Raw genomic sequence first — 23,364 nt, 5'->3', positions numbered from 1 at the left:
AAGTACAGCCAAGTGCAACCAAGGCAGTGAGAGTAGAGCCACATGGCTTGCCAACAGCCAGCAAGCCAGGAGGAGAGTTGGCCGGTCGCAGATGGGGATGGTGGGCAGGACTTGGGGTGTCTGGAGGTGGTGGTGAGCTGGAAAGGAGGGGAGGCAGTAGACAGAGAGTAGGTTCTTGTACCAGGCTTCCCAGGGTTGGCAGCTGACAGTGACTGGCTGTTGTCAGGAGAGATGCAAGGTCCTCAGAGCAGAGGAAGTCAAAGAAAGCTAAAGCTCTCAGGGAATGAGCGAGATCTATGGGTGGCAGCAAGAACCAGGGCTGGTGTGTGATCCCTGGCAGGCCATTCTCTGGTGGGCAGCTGTTAGTGGGGCGGAGGGGACTGGCCTGGAAGCAGCAAGGAGCACACCTCTGAGGCCAGGCCCACTGGGGTGCAGATGTGGGAGATGACAGCCAGCAGACACAGGAGCAGGCGGTGGAGAGTGGATCCAGGGCCTGAGGGGCACACTTTATCCTTCAGAAGCTCTGTGTAGCCCAGGCTGCTGTGTGATCAGAACGGTACTCGCCTTCTTTGAAAACAGAAATACCCCTGCCACCTAGGAACTTTAGACCATTTCTGGAGAATCTTCCCATTTAAGAAGGTCTCAGCAAAGCTACCTGGTTGTTCGTAGGTTGGAGACCGCTGTTACGAGGAGGGAATGTATGAGGCTGCCAAGCTGCTGTACAGCAGTGTTTCTAACTTTGCCCGCCTGGCTTCCACCCTGGTCCACCTCGGGGAATACCAGGCAGCGGTGGACAGCAGCCGCAAGGCCAACAGCACCCGGACGTGGAAGGAGGTAAGCATAGGAAGTCTCCAGGACACCACTAGTCTCTCAAGCCTTTCCTCCTTGTCCTTCCTTCCTCCACACCCTTGTGCCAGATGGGATGTGTCTGGACGACTGCCTTGTCCAGGCAGGGTTCCGAGTCTTCTGGGAAGGCTCAGAGAACCTCGTAAGCTTGCATTTGTGATTGAAACAAAGGCCTTGGAGAGCTCTGTTTTGGACCAATCAGCTCCCAGAGGCTGTCTTAATAGCATGGAATTATCAGTATGAGAAGTAGTGTCATAATTTAAGATATTTTTAAAAACCACCTTATTAGTGGTATAATCAGTGTAAATTGGCATTTTTGGTCTTTTGTAGTAAATTGGTAGGGCACGTCTTCTAGCTCTCGGTTAATACCAGAATTATCTGTAAGTAGAAAAAAGTTTGTAAAGAGAGGTACAAAAGATTTAGCTTCAATGAATCTCTGAAGTACTGTTTAATAAAAGATTAAAATCAACATAAATGTCTAATATCAAGGGTATGGTTAAATAATGTACATATTGCAACTTTACCAAAATGAATAGGCAAGGTTATGGGAGGGGAGGTTTTGAGTATTCTGTGAGAAACATAAGTAGAATGTGCAGGGTAATTCCATTCTGTGTGTGAGTATGTGAGAGAGAGATCTGGTGGGTGCTGTATCACAAGAAATATAGCTGGTAACAGTTGTGTTTCGAGGTAATGACCAGTTATCTCTGGGTTGTGGGACTATTTTTGTTTATCTGGGTTTTCTGCCTTATCTACCATGAAAACACATGCCTATATAGAAGATGGGGAGGTAGGGAAACCTCAAGAGAAGCCAGCTTTGCCTGTGGGTATGAGGTCTCTCTTCAGCCATGGAAAAAAGAGCAGCTTAGGGGCACCTGGGTGGCTCTGTTGGTTAAGCATCTGACTTGGGCTCAGGTCATGATCTCAGGGTCCTGGGATCAAGCCCCAAGTGGGGCTCCCTGCTGAGCGGGGAATCTGTTTCTTCCTCTCCCCCTGCTCATGTGTTCTCTCTCTCTCTCTCAATAAATAAAATCTAAGGAAGGAAGAAGGGAGGGAGGGGGAGAGAGAGAGAAAGAAAGAAAAAGGAAGGAGCGAGCGAGCAACTCAAGGGCCCCTTCTGAGTCTTTCTGAGCAGAAGCCCGGGGGGCTTCTTTTACTTCCTAGAACTTGTTATCATTGAGTGTATATACTGCAGAGTGCCTAAAACAAAAGCTCAGTTTAAAAAATATTTATTAGGGTGCCTGGGTGGCTCAGTTGGTTAAGCAACTGCCTTCAGCTCAGGTTATAATCCTGGAGTCCCAGGATCGAGTCCTGCATCAGGCTCCCTGCTCAGTGGGGAGTCTGCTTCTCCCTCTGACCCTCCCCCTCTCATGTGCTCTCTCTCTCTCTCTCTCGCATAAATAAATAAAATCTTTAAAATATATATATATATTTATTAAAGTAAGCTCCTCCCAAATAAAGAGCACTCAGATGAACTGTACTCCTTTGACAGTTATTCTTGAACTTTGTTAAACCGTTTTCAAACCCCAAACCGGAAAGTCCAGCATTGCTTTCCTGTCCCCCTAAAGAGACTTTCACATCTCAGGGCTTAGAAGTAATGCATGAGTCCTCTTCTCTCTGCAATCTCAAATACCCCTTTGGCCTGCAGATTAGAAATGGCATTATTTTTTCTCCCAGTCTCACGCAGCTCACCTTTCAGTTATTTACTTGTTCAGAATCTAACTTTAAAAACCCTGTTTGCTGGTATTTCTGCATTTGTAGTTGCATCCCGGCAGCCAGCTCTTGTGGCACTGTGCCCTTGGGGACACTCACATTCTCTGGCCTTCCCTCCCATAGGTGTGCTTTGCATGCGTGGATGGGCAGGAGTTCCGCCTTGCACAGCTGTGTGGTCTTCACATTGTCATTCACGCAGATGAGCTGGAGGAGCTGATACGCTATTACCAGGTAACTAGTCTCTGGCCAGAGATGATTTCTACCAGCAGTGGAGATGATGAATGACACCTAAACACTCCACATAAAGGGACGCTCATCCCCTTAGTATGTGTCACATCCTCAGGTAGGCATACAAAGCACTGTCTCTATGGGAAAGTCTTTTCATGTGATAGACGACCCATCCACAAATCAGATTGGTGTGTTAGATATCCTGGACCTAACTGCAGGCTGGTATTTGTGTTTTTAAGAGTACTCCCCCCTCGGGCGCCTGGGTAGCTCAGTTGGTTAAGTGACTGCCTTCGGCTCAGGTCATGATCCTGGAGTCCCTGGATCGAGTCCCGCATCGGGCTCCCTGCTCGGCAGGGAGTCTGCTTCTCCCTCTGACCCTCCCCCCTCTCATGTGCTCTCTCTCATTCTCTCTCTCTCTCAAATAAATAAATAAAATCTTTAAAAGAAAAAAGAGTACTCCCCCCCTCTTCTTGTGTCCTTGGACCTTCAGAAGCCTAGCCAGTGGCTTGCACATGTGGATAATCCTTGGGTACCTTGCTGGGAACAAGTCATGGCAGAAACACAGCCCATACCCCAATCCCCTAGAGTGTGTGGCCCACAGAGGGTATGATTATCAGGTACCATAGAGATGGAGGACATGCAACAGTCCCGGGTAGGGAACCCCAAGGGACCTTTGAAGAGTAGGAGCTATCTGTGTTAGTGTCATAGTTCATCTTCGCTGTCAAATGGTTGACAGACATCAGTGTATTCAGGGCCCGGGCCTCTGTCCTGGAACTGCATGTGTGGAAGTGTGGGGTCAGCAGGGTAGACTGAAAATTGGATTTTGCTCAGCAGTGCTACTGTACCCATGGAACTCAAGCCCCAGCCCCCTGTCACTGAGGGGATAGTAAGGGCTATGGGGGAACTTAGTGAGTCGCACGGTTCAAGGGGCCTATGAGCTTATGAAAGTGAGGGCCACTGGAGTCTAAAATGTCAAGCTAGGCTGGATGACTTGTCAGTGACAGATGCTTTCCTATTCCACAGAAGCTCAAGAAATAAAACTGTAAAGTAAACGGGGAAAGTAATAAAGCAGTCTAGTGACTGACAGAATACTTCATTTGTTCAGCAAGTGTTGGAGTACCTGCCATATGCTGGGCATTATTCTAGATAATGGTATCAGTAAACAAAACAAAAAAACCCTCATTCAGTTGAATTCACATTCAATGAGGTTGACAGGCCACAAACATCACGTTTGGAAGTGATGAGTTACAGGAACAGTGGAACCTGTTTGCGGACGAGCAGTGCCTGGGTGAAACTTCATGAAGGGGCCATCAAGGTCACACTAATTGAGAGGGTGACCCTGAAAAGAGACCTGGAGAAATTGAGGGGCCTGGTCATGGGGAAATCTGAAGGAAGGGTCAGCAGCCAGGGCAGAGTCCGGAGGCAGGAATGTGCCAAGTATTTAAGGAAGGGCCCTGGGGAGGGGAGGTTGGGGGGAACACAGGCCATCATGAAGGACTCACAGCCAGACACGGGACCTGAAGGTAAGGGCCATTCTGGCTTGCGTGTTGAGAACAGCCCCTTCTGGGGACAGGAGCGGGCAGGTGGCAGCCAGGAGAGCCCTGGGACGGGTGATGTGGGGTAAGAAGTGATCAGGCGGTCAGGTTTGGGGGTTTTTGAGGGTGCAACTGAGTCAGTATGCTAGTAGATTGTGTGTGGGAGAGAGGAAAAAGGTAAGGATGACTCCATTTATTTTGGGCCTGAACAGTTAGAGATAGAGTTCTCACTAGTGGACGTGGGGAAGACTAAAGGCAGAGACTGGTGGAAGGGAAGGCAGGGATTAAGTTTTGGACATACCAAGTTTGAGCTGCCGATTGGACGTTTGCATAGAGGTGTCGGGGGGTGGGGGGCAGAGGGAAACAGGGCCTGGGACTCAGAGAAGAAACTCAGCTCGAGAAATGAAATAGGAGCCATTGGTTGACACACAGATGGGACATAAAGACACGCAATTTGAGTGAGGTCAGGGGGGTGGGGGCAGATAAAGAATAGCAGAAAGCGAGCCTAGGGCTCTCCAACATGGGTTGGGGTAAAGTAAGAAGAAGTTACAGAGAACAAGGCATCTGTGCCCAGGAGGGAGGGATCCTGCTGAGGAGTTTTGCTGCAAAGAGTAGAAAAATGGTATGGCAATGGTAGGGTCCATGGAATCAAGAAAGAGCGTTTCAGGATGGGAGAATAAGGATGTTTGCTAAAGGCAAGCTGTGGAGGGAGAAGCTGATGCCCAGAGAGAAAGGGACAGTTACTGGCCCATCAGCCTCAGTAGGTGGCAGGTGGAGCCTAAGCCAGGAGCACAAGCAGCATGCGAGTAGACATGGGTACAGATGCCAGTAGGGTCAACACAGACATTTGCTCCTAATGGCTTCCATTGCTCAGTGAAGCAGGAGCAAGGTTATCCACACAGTGAAGACAGGGAATGAGGAGGGTGTGAAATCGTCCTCTGGGGGTGGCCCTTGAGGTTTTTGGGCATTAATGTGATGGAAACCAGTCAGACTCAGCTCAGGCACGTCAGGCGGGCTGGAACCAGAGTGCATAACCGAGAGAGCAGGGCTGGCCACCCCGGGTGTGTTTGCCCCTACCTCAAGCATGTCTGTTCATCTGTCAGGATCGGGGCTACTTTGAGGAACTGATCTCTCTGCTGGAGGGAGCCCTGGGCCTGGAGCGGGCCCACATGGGCATGTTCACAGAGCTGGCCATCCTCTACTCCAAATTCAAGCCTCAGAAGATGCCAGAGCACCTGGAGCTCTTCTGGTCCCGAGTCAACATCCCAAAGGTAATCTAGCCCTCTTTGAGGTTCTGGCTGCCGTGTGCATGTGGGCACAAGCCCAGCCCTCGGCCTTGGCTACCCTCCCAGGTGCTGAGAGCTGCAGAGCAGGCGCACCTCTGGGCAGAGCTGGTGTTCCTCTATGACAAGTATGAAGAGTACGACAATGCCGTCCTTACCATGATCAATCACCCTACTGACGCCTGGAGGGAAGGGCAGTTCAAGGATGTCATTACCAAGGTAAGAGGGTGCCTGAGCACCAGCTCCTGTCTGCCTCTGCCCAGCCTAGCCTAGGGGCGGGCAGGATGAATGCCAGTGTGTGCGCCCCAGGGTGTGTTTGTGTTTGCCTTCATCTTGTGAGGGTCTCACTGCCCTCTGTGGAGGTCATGGTGATTCTGCGCAAAGGGAATGGATGCTTAGGAAGGGTAGTGACTGGCCTCGGCCCCAAAGCCAGGCTACAGGCGGGGCAGGGCCTAGGACCACTCTCCCTACCTCACTCCCCCACAGGGTCCTGAACAGCCAGACCCTGGTGTTTGCTCTTCCTTCTGCCCTATCAGATTGGGACCCACCTCCAGACCCCGTCTATACCATTTCCTGTTGTACTGTTTCATATTTTCTACCATCTGGCATATTTTTTCTTCACGTCTCTGCCCCTAAAACTGCTAGCCCCAGAGGAGCACGGACACCTGTGGAGGTGGATTCATGAACCCGGATCTGCTGGCCTCTGGGTCCCCACCCTTCCTCGGAGCATCCACCCTCCAGTAGTCTAGTTGGGCTAAACCAGGGTGCTGAACTATTCCACCAGCTGCCAAATACTGTTAGAAGGTGTCAGGTCTGGGTGCAGGCACTGAGCAGGCCTCTGCTGTTTTGTTTCTTGGCTCAGCGTGGGCCCAGCTTCCAAGCTTCTCCTCCTCTGTGAGCCCTGTGTATTTGAAGGTGAGGGGATGAAGCTTTCTGTCATCAGTCCCGGGTCTTTTGCTTTGAGTGTCCTCGTTTTGTCGCAGTGGCCTTACATGAATAACTTGTCCACAGGTCTCTCCCATTTGCTGTATGTCAGTGAAAGATAGCATTTTGACTGTGTGTTGGTCCTGTTGCTCCCAGGAGGGATGGCGGGGGGGCATTGGCTCCTCACCATCTGGGTCAGGGAGTTGTCTACCTTCTGTTCTACATATGGCCGCTGAGGGCAGGTGTGGGTGACGGGTGGGGTACCTAGCCAGGTCTCAGCGTCTGAGGTCACACACATCAGTGCTATTTAGTGTGGTGGTATGTGAAATCGGTGGCCTTCTGCAGACATCCCACCCTATACAGGTCTACAGGTTGCTGATGGAAGAGTGGGCAGATTTCACGTTCCTGTGCCCCCAGCACACAAGAAAAACATGCTGGAAAACCCATACTTGATCAATTCTAGGCATGCTTTTTTCACATTGAACTCAAATGATATCGGGGTGCATTTTAAAGTTGATGACATGCCATGGTTGAGGTGGCAGTGCTTTTTGTTTCTTAGTGGTGTCTGGGGCGTTATAAGCTGTCCAGGCAGCTGATGTGGCCCATGACCCGAGTGCAGTCTACCTTGATGGTGGTCAGGATCAGAAGATTCCTGAGGAGAGGTGGAAGTCAGCATGACATCTTGGGTCCGAGGTCACATGCTCGCAGACAAGACCATGTCTTTTTTTTTTTTTTTTTTTAAGACTTTATTTGAGAGAGAGTGAGAAAGCACAAGCAGGAGAGGAGGAGGGACGGGGAGAAGCAGACTCCCCGCTGAGCAGAGAGCCCGATGTGGGGCTCAATCCCAGGACCCTGGGACCATGACCTGAGCCGAAGGTAGACGCTTAACGACTGAGCCACCCAGGTGCCCCGACAAGACCATTTCTTGTGGCAAAACAGTGTTCATGCAGCTGACAGCTGAGTTCTGTTCTTGATGCCTCTGCCTCTCTGCTATGTGAGAGACCCTTGTCAGTTTGCATGTGGAGGAGGGTTGTAGAGGACACCTACCTGGTGTGGTGGCTGGTGTAGTGGCCTGGCAGAGAGGCCTTGGCACACAACAGGACTCTGGGCACACAACAGGAGAGCTTTAGAATCATCTGGCCACAGGACTGAGTGGTGGAGGGCCAGGCAGGGGTGACACAGACCTGGGTTGCATCTCAGCCATTTGCTGTCTCTGTCACTGTGAGCTAGTGTCATCACTGTGAACCTCAGTGACCCCATCCATAAAATGGACATGTTTCCTGCCTGCCAAGTGAGCAGCAGCAAGTGCCTGGCCTACAGTAGGTGCTTCTCACAGGTAGTGCAGTAACTGTCAGGAGCCAGAGCACCCTCACTGGTCACCCTTGAGCTCATGACAGAATCTTTGAGCCTGTTTCTCTTCTTCAAAACAGGAATAATGCCCCGTCCCTAGTCTTGGGGCAGCGGTGGCCGTCCTTACCTACTGCACAAGTGGGTATGACCTTGTTGGTGCTCCTCTCCTGGTGCTTGGCTCCACAAGAGGGTGCCACACAGACGCCAATGCCCTAGATGGGAGCAGTGGATGCTTCAGAGAGTGCCACATGTCACCAGATCAGTGGCTCAGCCCAACACAACACATGTCTGTGGACCCACCCACCCAGAGTGGTTGGACCTGCTCATGTCCAGCTTCATAGTCACTGCAGTGAGGGAATGGAGCCTGGCCAGTTGTGCTCTGCCTTAAGCTGTCTCAGCAGAGGGATGTGGAGCACTCTGGCCATGCTTTAGTGAAGGCAGCAATGACTTGTTCCAAAGGCGGGGAAAGCGGGTTATCCAGTGTGCCCCTGCCCTTCTACCCCACCTTACGTCCCCACTGCCCTTTCTGCTTGTTAGACATCTAGTCTGGCTAGACATCTAGTCTGATTGGGTCCAGATACCATTAAGTAAAAGGGCCTGGCTGGAAGATTAGCAGGTTCCAGAGTTCTAAAGCAAGTGTGCCCAGGGGAAGGGGGGGGGGCACCGACAGGGACAGCACCAGGGACCCCGAGGCCAGTCTAGGTCAAAATCTGTGGTGACAGTGAGTGCTCTGCTCTGAGAGGGGCAAATCCAAGCCAGGGACTGGAGAGGAGGATAAAGTCAGTAACCAAAAAGAGTACCAGTAATGAGGGGGGCTGTGGGTAGTCCTCTTCCTCTGCCATGTGGTCTGCAGATGTCACTGGGCCCACATTGCTGCTGGCTTACTTGGACCTAGTGTTACTAGAAAGCTCCTACTGTGCCCACCCCCTCCACCCAGCATGACTCTAATGTTGCTACATTTTGTGTGCACCCTTGGACCTCTGCGTGCTCCCTTGGACATGCTGATCACCACAGACCTGGCACACGTCCCTTTGGAGGTAGGAACCACCTTGTTCTCCTCTGAACACCAGGCCCCACTATCAGCAGGCCTAGGAGGGTGGCCTTCCTAGAGACACAGGGTCAGCCTGGAACGACTCAGCCCTCTGCATACCATGGTGTCTTGTCTGAGAGCAGTGAAAACATAATAGGATGTGTTATGGATTTGCTTACAGCTCAGGGTGAGCTTCCAGGGAGGATTGGGGGAATCTTGCTTGGATAAAACCATGTTTTGATGTTCAGGTTTATCCTGGCCTGTTACCCCGCATTCATTCACTCAACAGATACTACCTGAGCATCGACCCTGCATCAGATACTAGGGCGAGGCAGGAAACAAAGGCCTGCCTTTTAGGTCACTGAGGAGAAAAATGTCAGAGGTGGGAAGGGGGGCGTGTTGGGAGGGAGTGTTTGGTCTTGAAAGGGGCAGTCACAACAGGCCTCACTAATAAAGTGCATTTGGGCAAAAACTGGAAGGAGTTATGGTGGAGTGTGCTGCATTTGAGACAGGTGGGTGGGGCAGCCTGGGGATTGACAGGAGCCAACCCTTAGCTCTGTCTCCACCCATAGGTTGCCAATGTGGAGCTCTACTATAAAGCCCTGCAGTTCTATTTGGATTACAAACCTCTGCTCATCAACGACCTGTTGCTTGTGCTGGCGCCCCGGCTAGACCACACCCGGACTGTTGGCTTCTTTGCAAAGGTGAGTCAGCCAGCATCCCAGAGCCAGAGAAGGGTATTGGGCCAAGGTCATCTGAGTGTAATTTCTTAATAAATAATTTATTTTTATTTTTGTTAAAAGATTTTATTTATTTCTTTTTAAAGGTTTTATTTATTTGAGAGAGAGAGAGAACACAAGTAGGGGGAGCAGCAGAGGGAGAGGGAGAAGCAGGCTCCCCACTGAGCAGGGAGCCTAACGTGGGGCTCGATCCCAGGACCCCAGGATCATGACCTGAGCCGAAGGCAGACACTTAATCCACTGAGCCGCCCAGGCACCCCATTCCTTAATAAGTAGTTTTTTAAATTGATCCCCAGCAAATGTAAAGATTAAATGTATCAAACTGCTTTAGGTTTCAGATACAGCTTTGTCTTTCAGCCAAAATATCCATAGACGAAATTGGCATTTACTCAGTAACCCAGACAGCCCTTCATGTGTTAGTATGTGTAGGGCATATCAGTTGTGGCTGCCCGGAAGGAGACCTGGAGCTAGGCTGTACACTTTGGCCCATCAGTGTGTCACAGTGCCCCCAGCTCAGTGCCCTGATGACTTGCCTGAGTGCCCTAACCATTCTCCTGACTTGTCAGGCAGGCCAGTTGCCCCTAGTGAAGCCTTACCTGCGGTCAGTCCAGAGCCACAACAACAAGAGTGTGAATGAGGCCCTCAACCACCTACTGACGGAAGAGGAGGATTACCAGGTGGGTGTGGGGGAAGGAGCCCTATCAGAGGGCAGTGACCTCCCTTTGCCCCAGGGACCCCTGCAGCCAGTGTTGGGCACTCAGGGACTGGAGAGCCCCTCCTCGTACCCGCCCCCTTCTCCGAGGGCTGACCTTGCACAGGAGGGGTTGTGGGCCCCACAAGGCACCAGAGGTAGATGAAGAGGGGCCTTTCTGAGGCCATGGTGGCAGCAGCTGCCAATGACTGATTCCTGGTTGTCCGCTCCACTGTGTCCCTCACCCACGGAAAGGCCGGGTCTTCCTAGGGTTTGAGGGCATCCATCGATGCCTACAACAACTTTGACAACATCGCCCTGGCACAGCGGTTAGAGAAGCACCAGCTGATTGAGTTCAGGCGTATTGCGGCTTATCTGTACAAGGGCAACAAGCGGTGGGCCCAGAGCGTGGAGCTCTGCAAGAAGGACCATCTCTACAAGGTGGGTTTCCCGGTGCCCCACGCGCTCCTGTGTGCTTCCTGATGTTTTGGGGGTAGGGGCTGGTGAGATGGCCACAACCCCCTATCAGGAGATACTTATGGTGGGGACAAGGAGGATGAAGTAAAGGGGGACCTGTTTGTAGAACACAGGGTGAAGATCATTATCTGTCGTTAACACTGAGCTTCTTCACAGTTACTTGGATCAGAAGACTAGCTCCTATGGAGTTGAATCTTTCCCAGCAGGTGTTTGTGACTCTCACTCTCCCTGAACAGAGTGTGGCAGCATTCACTTGGCACCTACTTTACTTTCTATTGATCAAGATATAGGGAATAAAAACACCAAAGTGAAAATCCCATTCACAATACTTGTTTCTGCCATTGAGCAGTGGCTCAGTACCACCCTCAGGTCTTGATCCAGATCTGGGCATCTGCTGGCCAGGGTGGGCTGCTTGGAGAGATCCCAGGCCCTTTAAGGCATTACCTTCGCTCCACCTGGCCTCAGCATCTCCCCAGTGGGGTAAAGTGCAGTTGCATGAGAGGGCCGTTGTAATGTGCAGTGTGGCTAAGCTGATTTCCAAGGGTTCCTCGTGCCATGAGCCTCTGGGGAGCCTTTTCTCAGGCCATGAGCTTGACCTAAAAGGTGTTACTCCCAGAACTGTCCTTGGCATTCCTGAGTTTCTTTCTCAGAAGAGGACAGGCGTCTCTCTCTCACGGCACATGAGCCGAGGCCAGAGAAGCCTGGACATCAGGGACACGTCAAGCTTCATCCCGATTGTTACCTCCAGTTTGGGACTGTTATGTGACATGTCCTCCCTTTTAGTGACAGTGCTCATGGTCCTTCCTGGGGTGCTAACAGAGGGAACTCTGAGACAGTTTGTCAGGGTCCTCAGGCACTGGCACTGGGAGGTGGCAGTGGGGCTCCAACACACCAGAGGGAAACTGCCCCTGGCTAGGGGTTCCCAGTTGTCCCATCCTGCCAGTGTACACACCAGGGTCTTGAGTGCACGGCCCCTTATCGCTCGGGCAATGAGTGAGTGAGTGAGCAGTGCTGTGAGAACTGCCAGAAGGCCACCTGTCCCCTTCTAACCAGCAATCCCACTCAGAGCAACGTGTGCAAGAAAGAATCCACAAGGACAAAGCCACACACAGAAAGCCATGGGCATACTTTCCAGTGCCCTGGTTTTCAGTGAGGGCGACTCTGACCCCCAGGAAATGTTTGGTTGTCACAGCTCGTGGTGCGGTGCTTCATCTAGTAGGTGAAGGCCAGGGTGGTGCTAAAGAGCCCACGATGCACAGCACCCCCCAACACACACACACGTGTCAGCCATGCCTTGGTAGCAGAGCCCACCCTGCATGGAAGTCCTGGGAGAGTGGACGGTCATAGTGTGCCACCTGGAGGGGTTGGTGAGTAGCCACTGCTGGCTTCTGGGACAGTCATAAAGCAATAAGAAGCATGCTTTCCAGATTGCAGAGGTTGGGTGTAAAAGCACAGTGGGCTCTTGGCTGTCAGGGGTAACCACTTTAAGGTGTGTTCACTCTACCTGAGGAGCCAGTGGTGTAGAGGGCGTGGTAACTGCATGTGGGAAGCTGGGATTGTTGAGGAACCAGCGGGACAAGTGGGGCATTGAGGGAATGTGTTAGGGCATGGGAAGGTCAGGGCTAGGGGCCCATACATAGGTGTGTGAACAGGCAGTAGGTTCGTGGACCCCTCATGCCCACAAGTGAAGAACAGGAGCCTGCAGAGATACAGTCGCAGGCTGGGGACAGTGAAGGACAGGGCGAGGGCCTGGAGCAGGGCCGTGGAAAGTGCTGGCAGTGGTTTGGGAGGGAGGTTGAGGAATGGGGACGAGGTAGATGCCCCAGTAGTGACATGGGTCAGGTGTGGTGACAAGAAGTGGGAAGGTGTGGGAGAATCTCAGATTCAAGCTTGGTTCCAGGATGCAGGGGGTGGGCGCAGACTGAGAGAGCATCTGTGGGCCTCATTGCATCTGAATCCTCTAGGAAACTGCCATTGGACAGTTGGAGCACAATGGTTCTGGAAACGTCCACTTTCTGATGATGGCAATTGAGTCTGTAAGAGTTCATGAGACAGTCCCCGGGCCTGTGAAGGAAGAGAAGTGCCCACTTTTAGGTGCACATTGAAGATGAACCAACCAAGGGTGGGCCGCCCTGCTGGACTGGAGGACATGCGGGAAGAGTGCCGAGCAGTGACGGCATTGGTGTCAGAGGTCCAGGGAGACCTGAAGGTGTCCTGGAGCTTTCACTTGAGCCTCCACTGACTTTGCCCTCTCCCCTCCCCCTGCCATTAAAAGGACAGGTGCCTTTGTAGGAACAGCGTGGGGATGAGGCAGGACTCAGCAGAAGCAACAGGCAGGTGGGAGAGGATCCTTTCAGGAGCAGGGACAAGAGCGGCCTCCACAGAGCTGGCTTATAGGACGTTGGGTCCCACGTGGGAGTCTCATGTTGGAGGACTGAGCAGGAGAGGAGCCAGGACCACAACAGCAGGCAGCAATTAGGGGCAACCAGAATGCCTTTGAGACTGGTTGTGCCTCTCAGCCGAGAGGCCTCATCTTCGGGCTTCAGTCTCGTGTCTGGAAGCCCAGGTTGTCCAGGGCTGCGGAGGGCTGCTGGAGGGTCCGGGAGAGCTGGCTGACCACGCACTGGCAGTTTAGGCCGTTTGCTTCTCACCGTTGTGGCTAGAAAATCGAAATCACTAATTTACTGATGACTACTCACTGGGTGGGTATGATTCTTTATGTTTTAGACAAATCTGCAAATATGAAAGTAGCGATCAGGGATTTTGGAGGGGACTTTTTGTCAGGAAGAATGGGCAGATTGCTGTTTCTTGAGCACTGGCTGGGTCCCTTGTAGCTGCTGCATGTTGAGTTGGAAGGATAGCGCTGGCTGTTGAGCCAAGCACAGTGACTCTGACCTTTACATCAGGCCCTGCTAGCTCTGTTACCATCCCCCAGGCAGTCCCATGCACTCCCTCTGCATGCCAGTCTGGCTGCAAGACCAGAGCCCGTCTCCCAGGGTGCCTGCACCTGTGTGTGTCACCTCCCTCTTGGCATTTCAGCAGGTCTGTGAGAGCCTGCTGCCAGGAGCACACTGTGCCCTCCACAGCCCTCCTGGAGGTGGTACTCCGTCCTACCGGAGGGCAGCTGAGCCACAGAGACCCCTCTGCAGGCGAGGATGGCCTTCACGGAGCCTGGCACTGTTGCGTGTCCTACCGACCCAGAAAGTGCCTCCCGGCAGCGCCAGGTAGGGCAGACCTGAGCTGTGCGTCTGCCTTGGTTGCAGGACGCCATGCAGCATGCTGCAGAGTCCAGGGATGCTGAGCTGGCTGAGAAGTTGCTGCAGTGGTTCCTGGAGGAAGGCAAGCAGGAGTGCTTCGCGGCCTCTCTCTTCACCTGCTACGACCTGCTTCCCCCGGATGTAGTGCTGGAGCTGGCCTGGAGACACAACCTCGTGGACCTGGCCATGCCCTACTTCATCCAGGTGATGAGGGAGTACCTTAGCAAAGTAAGTACGAGTTCTGCCCTGGCTCCCTTGCTGCCACGTAGCACGGCTGTGGCTCTAGCCCATGCGTGCAGAGGCCCCGTGGTGGCCAGTGGCCTGTGGGGGACCAGCCCAGGTTGGCCAGCCAGCCCCACCCACCCTGCAGAGTGGCCTCATGCCTTCCCAGTGGTTTGCTGCCCGACATTAACCTATTCTAGAAAATCACCTTGGGGAGCTCTGCGCAGAACTGAGCCCGTCCCCTTGCATTTGCTGTCCCCACGCTGCTAGGGGGCACAACAGCTGTGCTCGCCCACAGCCGAGGGCTCTTGTGCTCTGAGAACAGCGAGGCAGCAGGTAGCAGAGCTCCAGCGCACGGCCCGTGGGCTCCGTCCCTGTGCAGTCAGTTCACCTCTCAGGGCGCCTCTGGTGGAGTTCGGGTTGCATTTGTTGGCAGACCTGTCATGGTAACCCCCCTTTTGCTGAGCACTTAGTAGGAATGGTAACACCTGGACAGGTAGGTAGTCATCCACTCTACAGCTGTAGTCACAGGTTTGGGTCCAAAGCTGACAGGTGAAGACATGGGCTCAGACCCACATCTCGCTGGCCTCAGGGCCATACTCATGTCTCAGTAACTGTTGCTTCTACCACTCCAGATATCACTTGGTGGCCCTAGCATCCTACTCTTTCTTTGCAGGTTGATGAGCTGTTGAACGAGGTGGGAGTGTCTGAATTTAACTCTCCGTGTGTGTTGAAGCCCTAGGAGTTCTGGTCAGGGGCCTAATTGAGGCACCATCCAGAGACCCTTGTCACCTAGTCTGGTTTGTTTCTAAGGCTGCAGAAAAGCTGCCACTCAGCAGCACCTACTGGCCCATCCAGCCATACACCTAATGTTCTTCCAGGCACATGGAGGGCCCACAATGCTAAGAAGCCCCTAGGCTGAGGGTCTCTTTCAGTGGTGTGAGGGGAGGGGCCTGCAGGGGTTAGTGTGGTTAGAGAAGAAATAAGAAGTGCACAGGTGGGGGGTGTCTGGCACTGCCAGCTTTGGCCTGTGAGGGCTTGCTCTTTCTGCCACCTGCAGTGCCTCCTGGGAGCTGCCCAGCCCCTGTCAAGGACTGTTCCATGGGTCATTCAAGACCATCTCCCTGCTACAGGAGGAGGGACTGCCAGAGTGTGTCCTAGTCCCATTCACACAGCACATCTGAGTGGGAGGTGTCCCGAGGTTCTTCAGGGGACAGGAGAGGGGCAGTCCTGGCCATGTGGCCTGATCTGCAGGCTACTAGGGTACATAGACTGGTTGGATTTACAAGAGTCCCTGGTTCCTCAACCACAGTGGATAGCAGCTCCCTAAAGGAAGTGTCTGTGCTGTGTGGAGCTTGTCTTCAGTACCTGTCCCATGGTTTCTGCTTTTCCCATCCCTAAATTGTCTTAGCCATAGTCTATCTGCTGTGCCCCTGCATAAAGAAGGGTACATATGGCTTGAATATCTTCCTAGAGTTGAGGCCCATGGGTTAATGTAAGAGGAACTCACATCGCTCAGACCTTCATTGCTGCAGGTGTTGGGACCTCCAGGGGGCCTCGAGGACTAGGGGGGGAAACACACTCCCTCTCTGTGATGAATGATGAAGGTCATCCTGGCAGCCATGTCAGTACTGCAGCTGCATAGCTACTTCAGGGTGGATCAGTGTGCTTGGGCTACAGCTGCCTTCCTGCTGGAAGGACCTGCTCCCTAACCCAGGGTCCCCAGACACCTCCCCTAGTCCTAGGACGAAGGCAGGGGCTACCACGGCTCCCAGCATCGCTGCTGCTCCACATGCCTGCACCAGCACCAGACCCGATGCCTATCATGTTGGGGATAGGGTGGGCTCAATAGAGGTTTCTTAGGCAGTGGTAGGATGTGGGCTGGTCCTTAGCTGGCCTGGGGCCCAACAGACTAGACTGCTGTGAGGTCAAGAGGCCCAGACAAGAAGGCCACAGCCCCTTCCTGCCTGGAGAACCAGGCCCAGGGCCTCTTGATTCATTTGGGAAGCTTGAGGACCGTCCCTCTGAGAAAAACCCGCATCCCTGAGCCCCCTGGCTCTCTCAGTGGAGGATGCAGGCCTAGCTTAGACCTCAGCTTGGGTGGGAGCCAGCTGAAGGAAGAGAGTACGGATTGCGAGGCCACTGCACTGTCTTGCTCCTTCCTCACCTCAGCTCTTGTCCCAAGGAGGGAAGGGGAGAGGAGTGCAGAGGGCCAGTAACAGGGCTGCTTCTGCTAGGGTTCTGGTGCCTGACCTGATCTCTCCCTGGCCCGAGTGCACACAGGGCACATAATTTTTTCTTCTTTCTGACTCAAGTCCTTGTTTTGGTGGGGCCAGAGCAGGGGGCGGGGGGTGTCCCAGACACACAGTTGCTATCGCCACCACTAGGACAGTGCTGTCTGCCCCTCAGGCCCCTGACACCACCTTGCTCTGTTCCCTCCCCATCTGAGTGTCTGCCCCAGCCTGTGGGTACTGCATGGGGTAGCCCTTGGTGAAGCCTTGAGGAAGAGCAAGGAGACAGCCTGTCCTCAGATGGCTGTCGCTGCCCCCATCTCTGAGGTGGCGCATCCGCTCTGCCAGGTGGGATGTCCCAGATGTCAGGTGACTGGTCTCCTCAGGAAGGGTGGGCAGCGTGGACTGGCTAGATGTAGGAAGTGCTCCGCCGTCTTGGCGGTGCACCTGTATCCAGAGGAGGGCCAGCCCCGTGAGCTGGGCTGCACGTGCAGCCTGCAGTCACCGGCCGTGCTCTGCTGCCCCGGGCCGCCAGGGGCCCGCATGAAAAGTACCGGGCTGGAACAGTGGGAGGGTCACCAGGGCCCCCTTGGGCACTCCATGTCTACCCAGTTATAGAGGCTTCACCTTCCTGTGGAGCAGGGCAGTAGTCACTGGTACAGCGTCTGCCCTCCAACCAGCCCCCGCCCTGACTTTCCTGGAGGCTGTGTGCTGCCTCCTGTCCGGCAGGCACTCCAGCGCTCTCACCTCTTGGCAGGTAGACAGACTGGACGCTTCGGAGAGCCTGCGCAAGCGAGAGGAGCATGTGGTGGAGCCCGCCCCTCTCCTATTTGGTAGGTGGCATCCCCTTACCCCTAGGGAGGGGTGAGTAAGGAAGGTCATTCACATTGCCCTTCCCTGGCTGGGCTTCAGATCAGAGAGGGAACGGACAGGGTGGGGCACGGAAGGACCACAACGGCTGCTGGGTGTGGAGAAGGTCAGTGGACCCAGGAATGTTGAAGAGACACGGCCATTGTCCTCCCTTTTCTCAGGGTACCTGCCTTCTGTGAGGGTGCCCCTGCTTGCTCCTTGTGCCTAGCAGCTGCCCGAGTCTGAGCTGCTGCCGTGTGCTGCTCTGCCTGCTGCTGGCTGTGACTGCAGAGCCTGCCTGGATGGCCTGGCCATTGAGCAGACAGATTAGTTGGTGTCCACTGCACCAAAAGGCTGTTGGGTTCTGGACTGTGTTGCGGGACTAACAAAGGCCTGAGGGTGTGGTGTGAGCACGCAGCACGTCTCCCACCAGCTGTGTCCTCCTCAGGGTCATTGTGCCCCCCTACCACCACCATTAATGTCAATCTGGTTTTTTTAGATTTTGATGGGCATGATTGAGACCCAGCCAGTTGAGCTAAGTAAGTGTCCCATTTCGGGACTAGCTTACCCCCTAGCCTGGCCAGCCTCTGTAGCTGGCCCCACAACAGCAACTCCCACTGCCCTTGCCCCCAGGCACCTGTTCTCCAGTGCCTGAGCCTTGGGTGGTCAGGGCTGGTCTGCCACCCTGCTCCTTGGGCCCCTGGCCACTCGGGGGCAGCAGGAGCTCTGCTCACCCTCTGCTTCTCCCTCTGCAGGCCAGCAGCTGATGCTGACAGCAGGCCCTGCTGCAGGCCCTGCCCCTGCCGGCTTCCCCTATGGATATGCTGCTGCACCTGCCTTCGCCCAGCCTCCTGTGTATGGCTTCAGCGTGTAGCGGGCGCTCAGTGGCAACACGCCTCTATGGGGTTAACCTCAAGGAGTGTGTCATCCCACAAGCACAGAGGACCCTGATGGGAGGCGGGGACACCTGGACATTGTTTATGTTTGCTGAGGCCCAGTGGTGGCAGCCTCTAAGCCATCTCCAAGCCTGGGGAGGCCAGGGTAGCCACTGACTGCCCAAGAAGACCAGCTCTGGTGGACTCTTGCCTCCAGGCCCTCTGGCTGGAGCCAGGCATTCCTGGGGAGTTCTCCGCAGGAATTCCCTGCCCTTGGTGGGAGGGGCACCAAGTTTTCGCTCAGCACTGATGGAGCTGCCACCTCCAGGCCACTTTGCCAGACACAACTGAACGGACTTTCTAACCTGGCCCTGAGCCTCCTACCGATCATGAATATTAAAGTCGGTTTATCAAGGCAAAGCTTCCCTGCTTGGTGCTGGTGTGGGTGGCAGGGGACAAAAGATTTGCTGGGGCCTCTGGAATGGGAACCCGCGTCTGCCCAGGGAACAGGCTGCTCAGGGGGAGATAGCCAGGGTGTACTGGGGATCTTTTTCCTGAGTTCTCTGCATGGAGCTCTAAATACCGTAGCGGGGGGATGGTAGCCGCACAGCCTGTTGGGTGTCGGAATGCCAAACCCTCAAACGTCAGGGATGGGACTAGCCCCATGTGCCCCGGGGGTGGGGGGTGGGGTCTGCCTGTCTCTCCACCCCCGATCTCCGGGGATCCCGGTCGCTCAGGCAGATGCCACGATCCTGAGACCTGCTCCTTCCCGTACTGGATTTTGCCTGATGCCGGGGCGGGTTTTAGAAACTGCACCTTGACCCACAGATCCAGGCCCGAGCACAGCACCGCCTCCCAAGGACCCTGAGCTCGGTCATTGGCTGGGCTATCGATCCCGCCCCGGCGCCTGCCTCGCTCGCCCCGCCCCGGCCTCAGTTTCCCGGCCGGCGCGGGGCGGGCCGGGGGCGGGGCCCGGCTCGGACCACGCGGGGCGGAGCCCGGGAGCTGACGCGACCGCTCCGCCCCCCGGGCCTTAACCGGCCGCCGCCGCCGCCGCGGGCCGAGCGCGGAGAGCAGGGGGCTTGGACCCGAGGCCGACGCCGGGCGCCCAGTCTCCCCGCCTCCCCGCCTGCCATGGCCAAGCCCCGCGCTCTGGCGGCCGCCGCACCCGCGTCCGGAAAGGCCAAGCTGACGCACCCGGGGAAGGCGATCCTGGCAGGTGGGCCCCTCCGGGGCACGGACCCCAGATTTGCCCCCTCCGTTGGCCCCACGGTGCTTCCGGGTGGGCCCGGGACGCCGAGGCCCCGCCCCACTTCCGGGTCGGGCGAGGGGTGGGGCTCGGCCCGGGTCCCCAGCCAGCGCGTGGGGGATCGCCCGGCTCGTCGCTCCTCCGCGCCTAGCCAGGACAACGTGGGTGGGGCAGGGGACGCTGCCGGGCCTCCCCTACACCACAGGCGCGGGACAAAGTCCGGGGCGGGGGAGGGGCCGGGGCGCCAGCAGCGGCGGGCTGGACGGCTCGGCCGCGGGGCTGTGGTCTCAGGGTCCGGGTCCCTGGTCTCCTCAGGCGGCCTGGCGGGCGGCATTGAAATTTGCATCACCTTCCCCACCGAATACGTGAAGACACAGTTGCAGCTGGACGAGCGCTCGCACCCTCCGCGGTACCGGGGTATTGGTGAGTAGGGGGCTGCCGGGGGGACGGGGGGCGAAGGGGTAGGGGCGGTGCGCCACCGAGAGGGCCGGGCCCTGCGCTCGGGGAGCAGCCTTGGCGGGCTGCGGGGAACTGCGGGGGGCGGGTCTCTAGGGCGGCTGGGGTCGCTGAACACCCCCTCCTCCAGGGGACTGTGTGCGGCAGACGGTCCGCAGCCATGGCGTCCTGGGCCTGTACCGAGGCCTCAGCTCCCTGCTCTACGGCTCCATCCCCAAAGCGGCCGTCAGGTGAGGTGGGCTAGGGTGGTCGAGGGAGGGCATCCGGGCCGGGCGGCTGTAACCCCTCTCACCCCACTGCCTCCTGTTCCCAGGTTCGGGATGTTTGAGTTCCTCAGCAACCACATGCGAGATCCCCAGGGACGCCTGGACAGCACCCGGGGACTGCTGTGCGGCCTGGGTGCTGGTGTGGCGGAAGCCATAGTGGTCGTGTGCCCCATGGAGACCATCAAGGTGGGGAGGGTCCCAATAGGGAGAAGGTGTGCGGAGGGGCGCTAGGGTGGCTGGGGTCATCCTAGGAGACCAGCAAGGTAGAGAAGGTCCTGCAGGAGCAGGGCAAGGTGCGCAGGGGAAACTGCCTGGGGAGCTGGGTGCAGGAGGTGTGCAGGAAGGGCCTCCTCTGGAGACTGGACTCTGTCCCAAAGGCAGTGGGACAACTGACATTGGGGTTTTTTAAAAAAACACTTTTATAAACAGAAAACATAAGATAACATGTTTTCTGCCTAAGCTGTAGGAAATACCAGCAAACATAACTGCAGAGACTCTTTAGTAAGGCCAGCCCTCTTGTTTGCTGGGGTCTTTGTGTCCTGCGGTGACCTGGGAGGCCCTGTTTCCAGGTGAAGAGCTGCACCTCCAACCCTGATCAGATCTTTGTGGGCCCTGGGCCTGCAAGCCAAAGGGCCAAGTATGCCCTTCCAGGGGCATCCTGGGAGCTAGGGCCTTTGCTTTCCTCTCACAGGTGAAGTTCATCCACGACCAGACCTCCCCCAACCCCAAGTACAGAGGATTCTTCCACGGGGTCAGGGAGATTGTGCGAGAACAAGGTGAGCCATAATGGCTTCCTCCTCAGGTAGGGCCAGGGACCTTGGCCAGGCTGGCCTGAACTTCCCCTTCCTGCTTTGGTGCTCTGGTGTGCCACTCTCCCCACTCCCCACTCCCCAGTCCCAGCTGGGGCCTGGGAGGCACCAGTATGACTCCCATGCCTGTCTGCCCCTAGGGCTGAAGGGAACCTACCAGGGCCTCACAGCCACCGTGCTGAAGCAGGGATCTAACCAGGCCATCCGCTTCTTCGTCATGACCTCCCTGCGAAACTGGTACAGGGGTATGTATCTGTTGGGTCTGCACCCCCAAGACCCCACTTCCAACCACTCTGGGTTAGGCTCCTCCTCTTCAGTCTTCCCTGCCAGGACCTGGCCTCCTGGGGTCCTCACATTGATAGGCTCTTTTCCATGCTCCTCCCCAGCCCTGAAGAGCCCTCCCCTTTGCCTTCCCATCACTTTCTGATTGCATCTCCCACCCACATCCAGGGGACAACCCCAACAAGCCCATGAACCCACTGATCACCGGAGTGTTTGGAGCTGTCGCTGGCGCAGCCAGTGTCTTCGGGAACACTCCTCTGGACGTGATCAAGACCCGGATGCAGGTGGGGGTGGGGCCAGGAAGGGGGTAGGGAGTTTGTGACAGGGGCTAGCCGCTGAACCCTGTGGCACACTGCTGTCCTGCAGGGCTTGGAGGCGCACAAATACCGGAATACATGGGACTGTGGCTTGCAGATCCTGAGGAATGAGGGGCTCAAGGCGTGAGTAGGGGAGGGGCAGGGCTGTGGTCCCCACCCGCTGCCAGCCCGACTATCCCTCAGGGAGTCCTTACCTTTAGGTTCTTGCCCTTGTCCCTCTGATGTCTGGACCCACCCTCACTGTACAGGGACACTGTTCTTCATCTGCCTTCTCACCTCCTACCTCTCCCTGCCCACAACCCCAGATTCTACAAGGGCACCATCCCCCGCCTGGGCCGGGTCTGCCTGGACGTGGCCATCGTGTTTGTCATCTACGATGAAGTGGTGAAGCTACTCAACAAAGTGTGGAAGACAGACTGAGTCCCCGAGGGGGTCTGCATGGGGGTTGGCCGAGGTGCCTCCAGACCAGTCCCCACTGCCCTCTTCTCACGATTCTAGTGCAGTCGTGCCAAAAGGCCCCTTTTCCCTGTTCCTTGCACTCCATGGCCTGGGTCTGTCCCCTGCAGCCATTGAGTCCACATGTCCCTTAGTGCCGGGTGTCCCGTGGTGTGTTAGGACACCACCATTGTGTCCATGTGTCTGGCCAAGGCTGGGTGTCCCTCTGGCCTGTGAATCTGTGCCCACTTGTCCATGTGCTTACTCATGAGCCGTGTGCCTGTGTTTCATGTTCCGTGTCATGTGACCTTGTGCCCCACTTCCCGGGGTGCCCATGTGGCTTGGGTCCACGGCCCTGTAGCCATGGCCCGGTCCCAGCCCGGTGCCTTCCACCCTGGGCAGCAGGGGCACCTGCCCCGGCCTACCACAGCTGCCTCTGGGCCTCAGCCTGGCCTCACCGCATTCCAGGGGCTACATGCCCCCTGCTTCTCCCGCCACTGGCCTTAACTGGCCCTTGGGCCCTCCCTCCGCCCGGGACAGGGTGGCACCTGCCACTCTCACGACCACCCTCCCATGGCAGAATAAACCGGATCCTGTCGCAGCCTCCTGTCCCTGTGTGGGCCCATCTGTGGGTGGATAATGATTGTCCATGCCTCTGTAAAGAGCAGGTCCACCCCCTCACCAGAGAACACTGGCAGGGGAACAGGGAAGCAGGGCGGCAGGCAGGCTAGTGGGTGAGCCAGCTGTGGCCACAGCATCACACCCCAAGAGGCCTGGCACCATCATGCCGAGGAACATTTGGACTCTGTCCAGGCCATGCTTGTGGCCTGTGAGCAAGGTTCTGCAGGGTCAGCTAGTGGACATGCCCTCAGGATCACCTGGCAGGCAGCACTGAGTGGGCAGAGTGGAGAACTGCCCCACCCCAGGGGTTGGGCCTGGGAGACAGTGCTTCGGGACCCTCAACTGCCCCTCAGCCTGTGGCCTAGCTCACCTTCTACTACTCCCTCACAGTTTCTCTGTGGTCTGCTTGTGGGGAAGTGCTTTGGGGCATCTAATTTCTGAGGCTCTGAGCAGGGGACCTTTGCTCACTCCTTTACCCTGGTCGAGAGACAGCTGCCCTGGGGCAGGATGGGGTAGAACTGCCTGACCAGGACCCCAGGGCCCCTCCTTCCCCCCAGATCCGGAGCTGGGAACCACAACCCAGGGCCAAAGTGGAAGAGCCCCGAGAGCAGGATGGGATAAACCGGGGCCCCTGGCTGTGCAGGGGCAGAAGGCACTTTGCTGTCCAAGTGATCCATGGGT

At 55.9% G+C, this 23,364-nt stretch overlaps 2 protein-coding genes across 4 annotated transcripts in view; both read left to right on the top strand.

The window, feature by feature from the left end:
• Positions 1 to 18,668, top strand: part of CLTCL1 (clathrin heavy chain like 1) — a 76,866-nt gene extending 58,198 nt beyond the window's left edge. The window contains exons 21-31 of one of the 2 annotated variants that reach the window (XM_081801605.1): positions 670 to 834; positions 2,680 to 2,787; positions 5,423 to 5,590; positions 5,672 to 5,821; positions 9,479 to 9,610; positions 10,213 to 10,323; positions 10,608 to 10,778; positions 14,078 to 14,299; positions 17,282 to 17,357; positions 17,873 to 17,912; positions 18,129 to 18,218. In XM_081801605.1, coding sequence (XP_081657731.1) covers positions 670 to 834; positions 2,680 to 2,787; positions 5,423 to 5,590; positions 5,672 to 5,821; positions 9,479 to 9,610; positions 10,213 to 10,323; positions 10,608 to 10,778; positions 14,078 to 14,299; positions 17,282 to 17,357; positions 17,873 to 17,892 — 1,323 coding nt within the window. In that variant the 3' untranslated portion in view covers positions 17,893 to 17,912; positions 18,129 to 18,218. Of the gene's footprint in view, positions 1 to 669; positions 835 to 2,679; positions 2,788 to 5,422; positions 5,591 to 5,671; positions 5,822 to 9,478; positions 9,611 to 10,212; positions 10,324 to 10,607; positions 10,779 to 14,077; positions 14,300 to 17,281; positions 17,358 to 17,872; positions 17,913 to 18,128 lie in introns of both variants that reach the window. The other variant, XM_081801604.1, reaches the window with a different exon arrangement.
• A 598-nt stretch (positions 18,669 to 19,266) lies between these two features.
• SLC25A1 (solute carrier family 25 member 1) lies at positions 19,267 to 22,663 on the top strand. Of its 2 annotated transcripts, none has more exons than XM_081801606.1 (9): positions 19,267 to 19,467; positions 19,813 to 19,920; positions 20,084 to 20,183; positions 20,267 to 20,405; positions 20,911 to 20,995; positions 21,169 to 21,273; positions 21,479 to 21,594; positions 21,677 to 21,750; positions 21,876 to 22,663. In XM_081801606.1, exons 1-9 carry the CDS (start codon positions 19,383 to 19,385, stop codon positions 22,045 to 22,047), a joined length of 984 nt encoding a protein of 327 aa, XP_081657732.1. In that variant the 5' UTR covers positions 19,267 to 19,382; the 3' UTR covers positions 22,048 to 22,663. The 2 variants fall into 2 exon arrangements, with proteins under 2 accessions (XP_081657732.1, XP_006745044.1); XM_006744981.2 differs by having other exon boundaries at positions 19,269 to 19,467; positions 21,933 to 22,663.
• Positions 22,664 to 23,364: the final 701 nt, after the last annotated feature.

This window comes from Leptonychotes weddellii, chromosome 13 (genome assembly GCF_054177405.1).
Source record: "Leptonychotes weddellii isolate Sample4059 chromosome 13, ASM5417740v2, whole genome shotgun sequence".
Classification (NCBI taxonomy): Eukaryota; Metazoa; Chordata; class Mammalia; order Carnivora; family Phocidae; genus Leptonychotes; species Leptonychotes weddellii.
This window is presented reverse-complemented; position numbering and strand designations above follow the sequence as displayed.

Coding starts and splice junctions, on each gene's coding strand:
- SLC25A1 (XM_081801606.1), top strand. CDS start 19,383: ATGGCCAAGCCCCGCGCTCTGGCGGCCGCCGCACCCGCGTCCGGAAAG. Junction 19,921..20,083: donor TCCGCGGTACCGGGGTATTG/GTGAGTAGGGGG, acceptor CCCCTCCTCCAG/GGGACTGTGTGCGGCAGACG. Junction 21,595..21,676: donor TGATCAAGACCCGGATGCAG/GTGGGGGTGGGG, acceptor GCTGTCCTGCAG/GGCTTGGAGGCGCACAAATA.